The sequence below is a fragment of the Salmo salar genome, chromosome 14, assembly GCF_965601325.2.
Source record: "Salmo salar chromosome 14, fSalSal1, whole genome shotgun sequence".
NCBI lineage: Eukaryota > Metazoa > Chordata > Actinopteri > Salmoniformes > Salmonidae > Salmo > Salmo salar.
Window position 1 is genome coordinate 100,263,589 of NC_138304.1, and position 14,619 is coordinate 100,278,207.

The 14,619-nt window shown below is 44.9% G+C and overlaps 1 protein-coding gene across 1 annotated transcript in view; it reads right to left on the bottom strand.

Moving 5' to 3' along the window:
- Positions 1–3,954: 3,954 nt before the first annotated feature.
- The window catches only part of LOC106570646 (E3 ubiquitin-protein ligase TRIM71), a 42,067-nt gene continuing 31,402 nt past the window's right edge, over positions 3,955–14,619 (bottom strand). Inside the window, exons 4-9 of the mRNA XM_014143117.3 lie at positions 14,466–14,570; positions 14,204–14,341; positions 12,114–12,449; positions 11,791–11,952; positions 10,826–11,020; positions 3,955–10,724 (exon numbers count right to left, since the gene is read on the bottom strand). Coding sequence (XP_013998592.1) covers positions 10,206–10,724; positions 10,826–11,020; positions 11,791–11,952; positions 12,114–12,449; positions 14,204–14,341; positions 14,466–14,570 — 1,455 coding nt within the window. The 3' untranslated portion in view covers positions 3,955–10,205. The remainder of the gene's footprint in view (positions 10,725–10,825; positions 11,021–11,790; positions 11,953–12,113; positions 12,450–14,203; positions 14,342–14,465; positions 14,571–14,619) is intronic.

Below are 14,619 nucleotides of genomic sequence, written 5' to 3' on the forward strand. Positions count from 1 at the left end.
AGTGAAGGAAAAGAAGCCAGCAAGTGCTCAGCATGAGGAAACTCCTCCAAGACTGTTGGAAAAGCATTCCAGGTGAAGCTGGTTGAGAGAATGCCAAGTGTGCAAAGCTTATATGGCTACCCATCCACCACGACCAACCACCCTACTTTAATTGTTGCCTTAGGTAAGCTTCTGTCTTATGTAACCATACCAAATGTAACATATCATACGAATTTGAGTGTCACAGATTACGTTTACTATGTTTTGTCTAGTGTACGAGACCAGGCTGCTCCCCTGCTGTTCCAGCAGCACTACAACCCTGGTAAAACCAGTGATCAACTTAATTGTTTATTTTTATTTGACCTTTATTTAACTAGGCAAGTCAGTTAAGAACAAATTCTTATTTACAATGACGGCCTACCACGGCCAAACCTGGACGATGCTGGGCTAATTGTGCACCGCCCTTTGGGACTCCCAATCACGGCCGGATGTGATACAGCCTGGATTCAAACCAGGGACTGTAATGATGCCTTTTTCACTGAGGTGCAGTGCATAAGACCACTGTGCCACTCGGGAGTCCAACTACAGCTGGTACAGAGAAAACCAGTGGTATAGAGTAAACCAGTGGTACAGAGTAAACCAGTGTTCAACTACAGCTGGTACAGAGTAAACCAGTGGTACAGAGTAAACCAGTGGTCAACTACAGCTGGTACAGAGTAAACCAGTGGTCAACTACAGCTGGTACAGAGTAAACCAGTGGTACAGAGTAAACCAGTGGTACAGAGTAAACCAGTGGTACAGAGTAAACCAGTGGTCAACTACAGCTGGTACAGATTAAACCAGTGGTACAGAGTAAACCAGTGGTCAACTACAGCTGGTACAGAGTAAACCAGTGGTACAGAGTAAACCAGTGGTCAACTACAGCTGGTACAGAGTAAACTAGTGGTACAGAGTAAACCAGTGGTACAGCGTAAACCAGTGGTACAGCGTAAACCAGTGGTCAACTACAGCTGGTACAGAGTAAACCAACCCTGGACCAGAGTTGAAGAATACAATCAATGTCTAGTAAGGGATGGGCAAGTTGAGATGTGCATGCATACTTGTATTTGAATCATGCAACCATGTCGATGGGAGTTTTTGTGAGATAAAAAAAAAATACAGTTATACAAAAGCAGATCTCATTTCAGGATTTGGCCCTAGTTGAGTTGAGGATGGGTAATCCCATATCCTGCAACTTCCTCCTTTCTCCACTAGGGGGGACCAGAGTGACACCAGTATGCATGTTGTAGTAAGTGTACTTTCTGGGTTAGAAGTACACCCCTGTACCGAAATGTACATTCAACTAGTTTGATGGATGACTGCGTCCTCCCCGCTGCAGCATCAAAGAGTTCTAGTAATCCAATGTTCCTTTCATTCTCCAATAACTACTCTAAACCAATGACCTGTATGAGCCACAAGAGGTTCAACCTACTTTAATTAGGGAGGACAGGTTCGTGGTAATGACTGGAGCGGAATGGGTGGAATGGTATTTACTCTGTTCAAGCCTCCAATGGTATTTCTGAATGGAGATACAGGAAAATGAATTGTTTATTATACATGATAGTGCAAGAGAGAGAGAGAGAGGGAGGGAGGGAGGGGAGAGAGGGTGGATGAGAGGGAGAGAGATGAGTCTAGAAACATAGCCTGCAGACATCATAACCATATGACTATAGCTGTTAATGACCTTGCACACATGCCACTGTCCCCTCTAGCACAAAAGGGAGAGGGTACCAGAGTTCAAACACACTTTGAAAACAAACAGATTTTTTTATGACGTGCACTCGCACACTCGCCTCAGTTCTGTGCCTCAGGGAAGGGACATGAAACGTCAGAGAAAATGTTTTGATAAGTCATTGTGGTTGTTAAGATTTCTGTTCAAGGTACCGTTCGCTGGTTTCACAAGCCTTCTCTCTACCCTTCTCTTCATTCAACCCCTGTGAGTAGGCCTACTCAGAGCAGCGTTGTCCTTGTCCGAGTAGCGCAGCGGTCTAAGGCACTCCATCTCAGAGATAGAGACGTCACTACAGATCCTGGTTCGATTCCAGGCTGTTTCACAACCAGCCATGATTCGGAGTCCCACAATTGGACCAGCATCGCTAGGGTTTTGTAGGCCGTCATTGTAAATAAGAATTTGTTCTTAACTGACTTGCCTAGTTGAATAAAAGTTATATAAAAAAAAAAAAAAAAAACAAGTAGCACTTCATGCAGCATCAAATCAAATCAAATTTATTTTTATATAGCCCTTCGTACATCAGCTGATATTCTCAAAGTGCTGTACAGAAACCCAGCCTAAAACCCCAAACAGCAAGCAAAGCATGTGAAAGAAGCACGGTGGCTAGGAAAAACTCCCTAGGAAAAACTCCCTAGAAAGGCCAAAAACCTAGGAAGAAACCTAGAGAGGAACCAGGCTATGAGGGGTGGCCAGTCCTCTTCTGGCTGTGCAGGGTGGATATTATAACAGAACATGGTCAAGATGTTAAAATGTTCATAAATGACCAGCATGGTCAAATAATAATAATCATAGTAGTTGTCGAGGGTGCAACAAGAACGTCCGGTGAACAGGTCAGGGTTCCATAGCCGCAGGCAGAACAGTTGAAACTGGAGCAGCAGCACGGCCAGGTGGACTGGGGACAGCAAGGAGTCATCATACCAGGTAGTCCTGAGGCATGGTCCTAGGGCTCAGGTCCTCCGAGAGAAAGACAGAAAGACAGAAAGAGAGAATTAGAGAGAGCATATTTAAATACACACAGGACACCGGATAAGACAAGAGAAATACTCCAGATGTAACAGACTGACCCTAGCCCCCCGACACAAACTACTGCAGCATAAATACTGGAGGCTGAGACAGGAGGGATCAGAAGACACTGTGGCCCCATCCGATGATACCCCCGGACAGGGCCAAACAGGCAGGATATAACCCCACCCACTTTGCCAAAGCACAGCCCCCACACCACTAGAGGGATGTCTCCAACCACCAACTTACCGTCCTAAGACAAGGCCGAGTATAGCCCACAACGATCTCCGCCATGGCACAACCCAAGGGGGGGGGCGCCAACCCAGACAGGAAGACCACGTCAGTGACTCAACCCACTCAAGTGACGCACCCCTCCCATGGACGGCATGGAAGAACACCAGTAGGCCAGTGACTCAGCCCCTGTAAAAGGGTTAGAGGCAGAGAATCCCAGTGGAAAGAGGGGAACCGGCAAGGCAGAGACAGCAAGGGCGGTTCGTTGCTCCAGCCTTTCCGTTCACCTTCACACTCCTGGGCCAGACTATACTTAATCATAGGACCTACTGAAGAGATAAGTCTTCAGTAAAGACTTAAAGGTTGAGACTGAGTCTGCGTCTCTCACATTGGTAGGCAGACCATTCCATAAAAATGGAGCTCTATAGGAGAAAGCCCTACCTCCAGCCGTTTGCTTAGAAATTCTAGCGACAATTAGGAGGCCTGCGTCTTGTGTCACGCTTCACCATCTGGCAGTCCGACGGACAAATCTGGGTTTGGCGGATGCCAAAAGAATGCTACTTGCCCGAATGCATAGCGTCAACTATAAAGCTTGGTGGAGGAGGAATAATTGTCTGGGGCTGTTTTTCATGGTTTGGGCTAGGCCCCTTAGATCCACATTCTAGATGATTCTCTCCTTCCAACTTTGTGGCAACAGTTTGGTTTAGGCCCTTTCCTGTTTCAGCATGCCCCCATGCACAAAGCGAGGTCCATACAGAAATGGTTTGTTGAGATTGGTGTGGAAGAACTTGACTGGCCTGCACAGAGCCCTGACCTCAACTCCATCGAACACCTTTGGGATGAATTAGAACGCCCGACAGAACCAGTACTGTATATTCTCTCAAAAGATAAATAATGTAAGAATCAAACATTTTCAATTAAATCATTTGATAGCTTTGCAATTGATGAGAAAAATGAACTCCAGTCCGAAATCAAAGAAATACGTTTATTTAAGTGTAAACAAATAAACTGCATAGGAAATGTGTAAAGTCCACAGAAGGCAGCAGGTAACAGACGAGGGAAGGCAACAGACGAGGGAAGGCAACAGACGAGGGAAGGCAACAGACGAGGGAAGGCAACAGACGAGGGAAGGCAACAGACGAGGGAAGGCAACAGACGAGGGAAGGCAACAGACGAGGGAAGGCAACAGACGAGGGAAGGCAACAGACGAGGGAAGGCAACAGACGAGGGAAGGCAACAGACGAGGGAAGGTAACAGACGAGGGAAGGTAACAGACGAGGGAAGGCAACAGACGAGGGAAGGCAACAGACGAGGGAAGGCAACAGACGAGGGAAGGTAACAGACGAGGGAAGGTAACAGACGAGGGAAGGTAACAGACGAGGGAAGGTAACAGACGAGGGAAGGTAACAGACGAGGGAAGGTAACAGACGAGGGAAGGTAACAGAAGACGGCAGGTAAATTAGTCTCCTCTTCTTTATTTCAACTGAAGACCTGACAACTGCACTTCCACAGGAGATGGGAGGGGGAAACACGTGCATACACACATACACACTCCTTACAGATAATTTCAGTGTGTATGTGGTAGTACACCAACACAAAACGCACACCAGCAGCACCCATCTAAACTCAGCTGGTCCCTGCTGTCCTCCTGCCTCGCCGACAGAGGAGAATACATTCAGTGGATTTGGGTTCAACAACAACACGATGCAGCACACAAACACACTCTCACACACTACCTACTGCACACAGGACAGAACAGAGCCTTCGAGATAGGCCTACAGAGTGACTGTTGATAAACAGACTAAGAAGAGGCCATTTTGTCACCAAAGGCTCCATGACAGTAAGATTCTAAATTGCATTCTCACTGGAATGGAACATTGGGTAACATGGCGTCCATTGTAATTCTCCAGACACAGATTGATTGGTAGTACAGTATCAGTTCTGTTTTGTGATCCTGCTAGCAATGAGTAGAGTGTGAGTGAGAATCACTCCCAGCAAACCATTTTCTTAAAAAAAACAAAAAAAATAATACAAATACATTCCAAAAGGGTCGCCAAGAGTCATGTGGTCTGGAGTATGTCCTTTGGTGTTCATCAAACAAACAACTGGAACATTTAACAAAAATTAAATCTGAAAATTAAACATAAAACAATACATTTGAGGGAAATCATTCAAAAAGCTAAATGTTTCCATTTTCGAGATTGAGAGCTAATGTGTAATATGCAAAAACGGACACAGAAAAGATTGGTCGCGTTCCAGCCCGTCTTTACCACACACACACACGCGCAGAAATCTCAGCATTTTCACAACCCAACTGCAAAGAAAGAGGGTCCTGGAACATGACCAATGAGACTCGTACTGAGGTCATAACAGAAAGGTTCACTACATTATCACTATGGGGGACACATTTCACTGACACCCGCATCACTAGGGGGTAAACATTTCACTGTGACACCCGCAGGGACATAGAACTACCATAGAACTACCTGAGTTTCTATTTTTTTTCTTCCTTTTAAAAATGTTGTATTTTAACTTTTCTTTAAAAGATACAATCATTAACATGTTGCACACCTTCCACCTGGTGCAGTTTCGCTTTTACCAACTTTTCTCTTCTTTTTCTGTTCTCTTAAAGCCGTGAGATGCCAGAAACAAAATGGTGGACAGAAACATAGGGGCCAATAAAACCCTGCCCAACAGGAGTACAGGAGACCAATCACGTGCTCAGCACCACACTTCCTGGATATTTTTGTGAGGGATTTTTTTTAATCAAGCGATTCTAATGATGCTTCGCGGCTAATCCTGTGAAGAAACCTATCTTATTTTGATAGAGAGTATGAGGTTGTCATTACTAGGCCAAAAACAAAATGTCTACAGTGTAAACAATCTTCATCGTGTGTGTGTTTAGGAATGATTAAACTGTGCGGCTCTAAAAGTTGTTGTACAAACTGCACTCTGCTACAGATTCCAGACATGGCCGGCCAAGCACCGATTGGCCTCTGCAGAGCCTCTTGGGAACATGAAATACAATCGCAAAGGTCAAAACGTTAAATCAATCCAACGCACTCCTAACACATACACACCTGTGGGTATATGATCATGATAAAACCATCCCCAGATTCAGCTACCAACGCGTCGAGTTTACAACACCTATATCTGTGAGACGTTGTTTCACTTTAAAAAAAATAAAAAATGGAAGCATGCAACAAATACATTTTTTTAAAAAGGAACAAAAACAAAAAGTTTCAAATACATGTTTTTCCTCTTTAAGAGTGAAAACCTAAGAATGTTAAAGATAGAATTTTGTCATTTTTTTATTAAAATGTAAAAGATTGCAGACTTTTTCATATAGTAATACTGAAACACATTGACAGATCATATCAGTGACACGCCTGTGGGTTCTAAGCAGCAGGGTCTGGGCCTCTAATGTGCTAACGTCTCCCGTCTATTAACGTGCAACAAACAGGCTTATTAACTCGTAATAAACATCTTATTCACGCAATGTGTTCCTACACACACCACATTTTTTTGCATTGTCAAAGAGTGAGTTTTCAAATAAGTTAGTACCAACCAACATTGTGCTAACTCTTAAGTACACATTTCTAAGATGTTCTTACTGAGGAGAAACTGTGCTGATATTAGAGGTAATTCTTGTAGGTCTAAAGGGGGGTATGATGAAGGCCTCAAATTAGCCAACAGTGACGTCACCATCATTCTCACCATTGGCCAATCAGGTTACAGCTCTACTGAGGTGATGCAAAAAGGGGGGGGGGGTGTCAGGCCATATAAGTGCATCCAATCAAAGCACAGGGATCTGTCCTTGGCTGCTTTGATTCGTTAAACACTAATATCTATGATATAATGGTCCAATGACATTCACCGTCTATGACAGTGTCATCCCGACGCCAACTCCGTTTTGACACCAAACTCCCACAAATATATTTTTTGGCACAATGCTCTGATCTTCACTATTTGGTTTCTCCATATGATTAAAAGGCATAATGCACCACAATGCTGAACAGACCACTCATGGACACAATGTGGAGACGGCCATTTGTAACTTGTAATTTTACATGAAAAGGAGCCACCAGGATGAAGATCTTTGGTCCAACAGGTGACAGGTAAATGTTACATGACTTAAAGTGTCAGTTGAGGTAAAAGTAATATGAGGTATGTTTAAATACAAAATAAAGACTAACTTAAAAAGGTCTGGAAACTGAAGTATACATACAGTATAAGAGACTTGATATTTAGAAGTTACTAGTCAAAATATTTGAAGAGGTAGGCCAATATGCACACACACACTTGAAGTCGAAAGTTAACATACACTTAGGTTGGAGTCATTAAAACACATTTTTCAACCACTCCACAAATGTCTTGTTATCAAACTATAGTTTTGGCAAGTCGGTTAGGACATCTACTTTGTGCATGACACAAGTCATTTTTCCAACAATTGTTTACAGATGTCACGACTACTGCCGAGGGTGGCTCCTCTCCCTGTTCGGGCGGCGCTCGGCGGTCATCGTCGCCGGTCTACTAGCTGCCACCGATCCCTTTTTCCCTTTTCGTTTGAGTGTATGTACGGGATTTTTTTTTTTTTGTATCTTAAAGTAAGAGCAATCTTCACATTTCCTTGGTTTTGTCTGTAAGTCGCTCTGGATAAGAGCGTCTGCTAAATGACTAAAATGTAAAATATATGTAAACTTCTGACCCACTGGGAATGTGATAAGAAATAAAAGCTGAAGTAAATCATTCTTTCTACTATTATTCTGACATTTCACATTATTAAGATAAAGTGGTGATCCTAACTGACCTAAGACAGGGAATTTGTACTAGGATTAAATGTCAAGAATTGTGAAAAACTGAGTTTAAATGTATTTGGTTAAGGTGTATGTAAACTTCCGACTTCAACTGATATAGATAACACACACACACACACACACACACACACACACACACACACACACACACACACACACACACACACACACACACACACACACACACACACACACACACACACACACACACACACACACACACACACACACACACACACACGGCATTTAAAGTTAGGTAAAAGGTGTGTTGAGGTAGATTTGTAAAATGACATTTGTATGTTGATGAGGTCTGAGAATTGAGGTACTGTTGCCAGTTACTGGTTAAGGTAGGCTGCATTACAACTGAGTTACACATGAGTAACTGTGAGGAATATGAAAGTATATAAAATGTTGAGGTATCTGACAGTTAAGATAAACGAAGGGATGTGAAAGTTTACGTAAATTAGGATTTAAAGTGCAGGCCTGCACTTTCCTCTGAGGTAAGAAGCTCGGTCAGAAACCCACTAATAAAAAAAACACCCATACCGCTAGGCTAGACTACGCTAAAGTGGCTAACTTCACAAGAGAAAGGGAGCTTTTACAACCCCTTCCACAGGTGATAAATCAGGAATCTGTTTGCACTCAATGGTTAAATGGGTTTAGCTAATGCTAGATAAGGGATGCTAGACATGGAGCAGTGTCACGGTTAGCATGGGTAGTGGAACTAGATTGAACCTCTCAGGGGTGTGAGATGGAAAGTGGCCTGGAAAGATACTCTTTGGTTGCTGTGAGATATGGTCTGTTTTCAGACCTTTCTACAACGTTCTCCTCAGGAAGTAGGCTTGAAAGGTACTTCCATTTTAAAAAGCTAAAAGTAGGCCTTATATTCTTCTTCTCCCCATTGACAGTGCTTTGAACGGATCTTTTTGGTGACAGCTGGTGAGCGTTTTTAGACCTCCAACATAAATGATTAAACAACAAAATGTCTTCAATGGGACTTGTAGTTCTTTCGATGCCAAACACACAGTTGGTTCGAAATTCTACCTTTGGTTGACTCCACTAGCTGGTCTCTAGACCTCCATCTTTTAGAGGTCTGGTCAGCATGCACATGTTCCGGAACACTCTCTCTCCAGCATTTCAGAATGGGCGTCAATAACTAGGGTGGGGCAGTGACGTCAGAAGGGGATTGGATTAAATCCTAGCCCCCAAGAGCCAATCAGTGCCCCACAATTCAAGCACACAGGATCACTCTGATTGGCTGTCCACAGGAGTGAGAGCCAATCAAGACGCCTGCTTTCTGGAGGCATTGTTATCCTTCCGCATCATTCACAACGAGATGTCACTCAGACAGAATTCATAATCAACAACCAATACATCCTGATAATTCCTGATAAACTTCTAAAATACTTTGGTGGGGCCTCCGTTTGAGAGTACACAAATGCTGTTTGTTTTTTCATATTGATTTTCATAATTTTTCTCCTCATAATAGAGCAGCTTGCTGATGCCTAAAAGGAATCAACAATGTTCAATTGATAATTGGATACTTTGGGACAGAAAAGAGAATCTCCCCACAACAACAACGACTAGCTCATGATTTCAACCAATCATCAAACTGCATCTGTCCCAGGTCAGACTCCCGGCGCCGCTGCGATCAATAAACCAGTCAAGCTAAAAGGAGATTCTTTTGGTCCATCTGGTACTCTGACCTGAGCTAACTAACACAGAGTCAGTCTAACGGGTTTGGCATTACATAAATCCCTCCGTTCTTACCTCTATTTTGTCAGTCTGCAGTGACACTACACATGGAGAGATGAGGGGACATGCTAAACCAAGATCTACAGAACAAGCTACCCTAAACACACTAGACTCCACTACAGCTCAGGTCAAAATGTCTTTTCATTTTTATGTCCCTCTTTAAATAAAAAAAGTATTGAGGTAGACTTTTTTTATTTTCTTCTTTGTAAAACTTGACAGACTACAGTATACCTCTGCTCGGAGAGGGTGAGTACATTCATTAAGAACTAGATGAGGTAGGTGGTGGAGCAGAGGATTCAATATTTCAAGAAAAAGTGAGAAAAATCCCTGAGAAGGCGACGTGAGGAGAGTTGAGAGAGCAATTCACTACTGATTATCAATGTCTTAGTGGTCCCCTTTGTCATACAGTATACCACAGGAATCTGATTACACAAACTAAAACCTAAAAGTAAAAAATTATTTCAAAACAAACAAATTAATTTTCCCTTAATTTGTAATAACGCATTTCTACCTGCTCTGACTATCTCTCTTTAAACTGTCCTCTCTTTGTGTCTGTTTGTTGAATCCTTTTCCTCGCTCTTCAATTTCCTCTCCCTAACAGAGAAACGGAGAGAAAACAGAGCGAGAGAAAGAAAGAAAGCGAAAAGTGATCAGAACTTGAGGATGCGGTTGTTTCCGAAGTCGACGACCACGATGACTCCGTCAGGTGTCACTGCAACGCCGGAGGGGCGGTCCATCTGTCCGAAGCCACTGCCATGGGTGCCAAATTTGCATAAGAAGTTCCCGTTGGGCTCGAACACCTGCACCCGGTGGTTCCTCGAGTCGGCAACGATGATCCGGTTCTCCTGGTCCACCGCTATGCCCTGGGGACGCAGGAACTTCCCGTTAGCGGTACCCTCGGAGCCCAGAAACCGGGCAGACTGGCAATCTGGCCGAATCACCAGCAGACGGTGGTTGTTGAAGTCGGTGACGACCAGGTGGTCCTCATGGTTAAAGGCGACGCCACGCGGCGAGTCAAAGTGTTTCCACAGGGCGCCCTCAAAGCCGTACTTGTTGATGAACGAGCCATCAGGGCCAAAGAGCTGGATGCGGTGGTTCCTGGTGTCAGAGACCAAGATCTTCCCCGCAGAGTTCACTGCCACATCCCAGGGGTAGTTGAACTGACCGTTCTATAATAGAGTACAGTAGAATATAGTTATTAGTTCAGCTCTGATGAGTGTGTGTCTATACTATTGTATGTGAGAGAGCGTGCGATTGAAAGAGTTTGTACCTTGGTGCCCTTCTCGCCGAACTTGAGCATAAACTGTCCGTCAAAGGTGAACACCTGCACACGGTGGTTGTCTTTGTCCGTTACGATGATCTGCTGTTGGCTGTCGCACGCCACGCCCGCTGGACGATCAAACTGACCGGGGCGAGAGCCCAGAGAGCCGAACTTGTGGTGGAAGGCACCGCACGGCTTGAAGATCTGGACAGTAGGAGGTAGTCGCAGAAGAAAGGAAATAATTAAAGAGCCACTGTTCTAAAGATGGCTAGCTAGAGCACTGTACGCGCTATGCTTCACTGTTTTAAAGATGGCTAGCTAGGGCACTGTACACGCTATGCTTCACTGTTCTAAAGATGGCTAGCTAGGGCACTGTACACGCTATGCTTCACTGTTCTAAAGATGGCTAGCTAGGGCACTGTACACACTATGCTTCACTGTTCTAAAGATGGCTAGCTAGGGCACTGTACACTCTATGCTTCACTGTTTTAAAGATGGCTAGCTAGGGCACTGTACACGCTATGCTTCACTGTTCTAAAGATGGCTAGCTAGGGCACTGTACACACTATGCTTCACTGTTCTAAAGATGGCTAGCTAGGGCACTGTACACACTATGCTTCACTGTTCTAAAGATGGCTAGCTAGGGCACTGTACACGCTATGCTTCACTGTTCTAAAGATGGCTAGCTAGGGCACTGTACACACTATGCTTCACTGTTCTAAAGATGGCTAGCTAGGGCACTGTACACACTATGCTTCACTGTTCTAAAGATGGCTAGCTAGGGCACTGTAAACACTATGCTTCAGCTCTCAATAAGAGGGCTACTGAGAGATAGATCGCTGGCAAGTTAAAAGCAAACAAACTGACACCGACTTAGCAAGAGTTAGCTTGCTAGCATCATAAAACCATTTCTCTTTAGGATTATGGTTTACGGAGTCGACATCAACCCAAGAAGTGAAATGAATGAAACCGACCTGTACGCGGTTGTTACTGCGGTCGGCCACCACCACATATCCCTCTTTATCCACACTGATGCCCCAGGGACGACACAGCTGACCGTCACCCTCCCCCTCACTGCCAAACGCAGACACCGGTGAACCCAGAGCCCCGTAGCGTCGCCCAGACTTCACCAGTACCTGGAACACAGGCAGGAAGAATGCTACTTAGCATTTCATCCTATCTACAGCAATATTCAAGTTGTATTACTTTGTTGTTGCTTAAGAGATGTGAATAGAATATGTTGAAGTGTAAATATATTACTTGGTTGTTACATTTATTATAATACTATATATTTTACCTTGAAGGGGCTGCCCATGATGTGCTGGTTACAGACCAGAACTGACACCAAATCTTCTCCCTCAGTCTTGGGCAAGTAGCTGACCGTGTACGACCCGTTCTGGTTGTCACACACCTCCGCAGCCGACAGGTTACCATCCGCCGCTGCCATCACCACCGCTGACACTGCGTCACCGCCCGAGAGGCAGGGCTCCCTGTCGTGGTCGTAGCCAATTACGGTGAAGGAGGCGGTCTTGCCACAGAGTGCGGTCTTTAGGCCCTCTCCGTGAGCTTTGGTGACGGGAGCGAACGCTCCGCTACTGATCAACCCCATGGACTGGATGGCTATGTACAGGGCCTGGTGAAGATAATATTATCAATAATACTATTAATATGCCATGGACTAGGAACAAGTGGAAATAGCAACATTAATATAACGTATATGAAATTAGCTGACATGTCGATAATTCCAGTCATCCAAAAGAGACACAAGAGTCTCTAACCCCTCTCGCTTGCTCTGGAGGGGTAAACAGGAACCTGTTATTTACCTGGTCTGGAGGGGTAAACAGGAACCTGTTATTTACCTGGTCTGGAGGGGTAAACAGGAACCTGTTATTTACCTGGTCTGGAGGGGTAAACAGGAACCTGTTATTTACCTGGTCTGGAGGGGTAAACAGGAACCTGTTATTTACCTGGTCTGGAGGTGGTAAACAGGAACCTGTTATTTACCTGGTCTGGAGGGACAAACAGGAACCTGTTATTTACCTGGTCTGGAGGGGCGAACAGGAACCTGTTATTTACCTGGTCTGGAGGGACGAACAGGAACCTGTTATTTACCTGGTCTGGAGGTGGTAAACAGGAACCTGTTATTTACCTGGTCTGGAGGGGCGAACAGGAACCTGTTATTTACCTGGTCTGGAGGTGGTAAACAGGAACCTGTTATTTACCTGGTCTGGAGGGGTAAACAGGAATCTGTTATTTACCTGGTCTGGAGGGGTAAACAGGAACCTGTTATTTACCTGGTCTGGAGGGGTAAACAGGAACCTGTTATTTACCTGGTCTGGAGGTGGTAAACAGGAACCTGTTATTTACCTGGTCTTGAGGGGTAAACAGGAACCTGTTATTTACCTGGTCTGGAGGGGTAAACAGGAACCTGTTATTTACCTGGTCTGGAGGTGGTAAACAGGAACCTGTTATTTACCTGGTCTGGAGGTGGTAAACAGGAACCTGTTATTTACCTGGTCTGGAGGGGTAAACAGGAACCTGTTATTTACCTGGTCTGGAGGGGTAAACAGGAACCTGTTATTTACCTGGTCTGGAGGGGTAAACAGGAACCTGTTATTTACCTGGTCTGGAGGGACAAACAGGAACCTGTTATTTACCTGGTCTGGAGGGACGAACAGGAACCTGTTATTTACCTGGTCTGGAGGTGGTAAACAGGAACCTGTCATTTACCTGGTCTGGAGGGGCGAACAGGAACCTGTCATTTACCTGGTCTGGAGGTGGTAAACAGGAACCTGTTATTTACCTGGTCTGGAGGGGTAAACAGGAACCTGTTATTTACCTGGTCTGGAGGGGTAAACAGGAACCTGTTATTTACCTGGTCTGGAGGTGGTAAACAGGAACCTGTTATTTACCTGGTCTGGAGGTGGTAAACAGGAACCTGTTATTTACCTGGTCTGGAGGTGGTAAACAGGAACCTGTTATTTACCTGGTCTGGAGGTGGTAAACAGGAACCTGTTATTTACCTGGTCTGGAGGTGGTAAACAGGAACCTGTTATTTACCTGGTCTGGAGGTGGTAAACAGGAACCTGTTATTTACCTGGTCTGGAGGTGGTAAACAGGAACCTGTTATTTACCTGGTCTGGAGGGGTAAACAGGAACCTGTTATTTACCTGGTCTGGAGGTGGTAAACAGGAACCTGTTATTTACCTGGTCTGGAGGGGCGAACAGGAACCTGTTATTTACCTGGTCTGGAGGGGTAAACAGGAACCTGTTATTTACCTGGTCTTGAGGGGTAAACAGGAACCTGTTATTTACCTGGTCTGGAGGGGTAAACAGGAACCTGTTATTTACCTGGTCTGGAGGGGCGAACAGGAACCTGTTATTTACCTGGTCTGGAGGGGTGAACAATAAACGATCGTCCTCCTGTGGCTGCAGCAGGCCTCTGAGAGACTTGAGCTCCTGGATCTGGGTCAGCATGCGCTCTCTGGCTAGCAGCACGTCCAGGTGACAACCCTCATCCAGCACCTGATGAGTTATGAGGTGGGGAGACATGGATGCCATAGTTAGCAATAATCATGAATGACTTTCAACATAGTATTTATAAACCTGGTCGTCTTCCCCCCCCCCGGACATGCACCTTTTAACATACCTGAGTGACGGCTGCGATGGTGCTGTCCAGCTTGGTCAGGTTCTGATGCAGCTTCTCTACCTGTAGGTACAGGGACTTGGCTTTCAGCTGGTGGATCTTCTCAACCTGGGAGAGGGAGGGAGAAGGGGGGGAGAGAGAGAGAGAGAGAGATTAA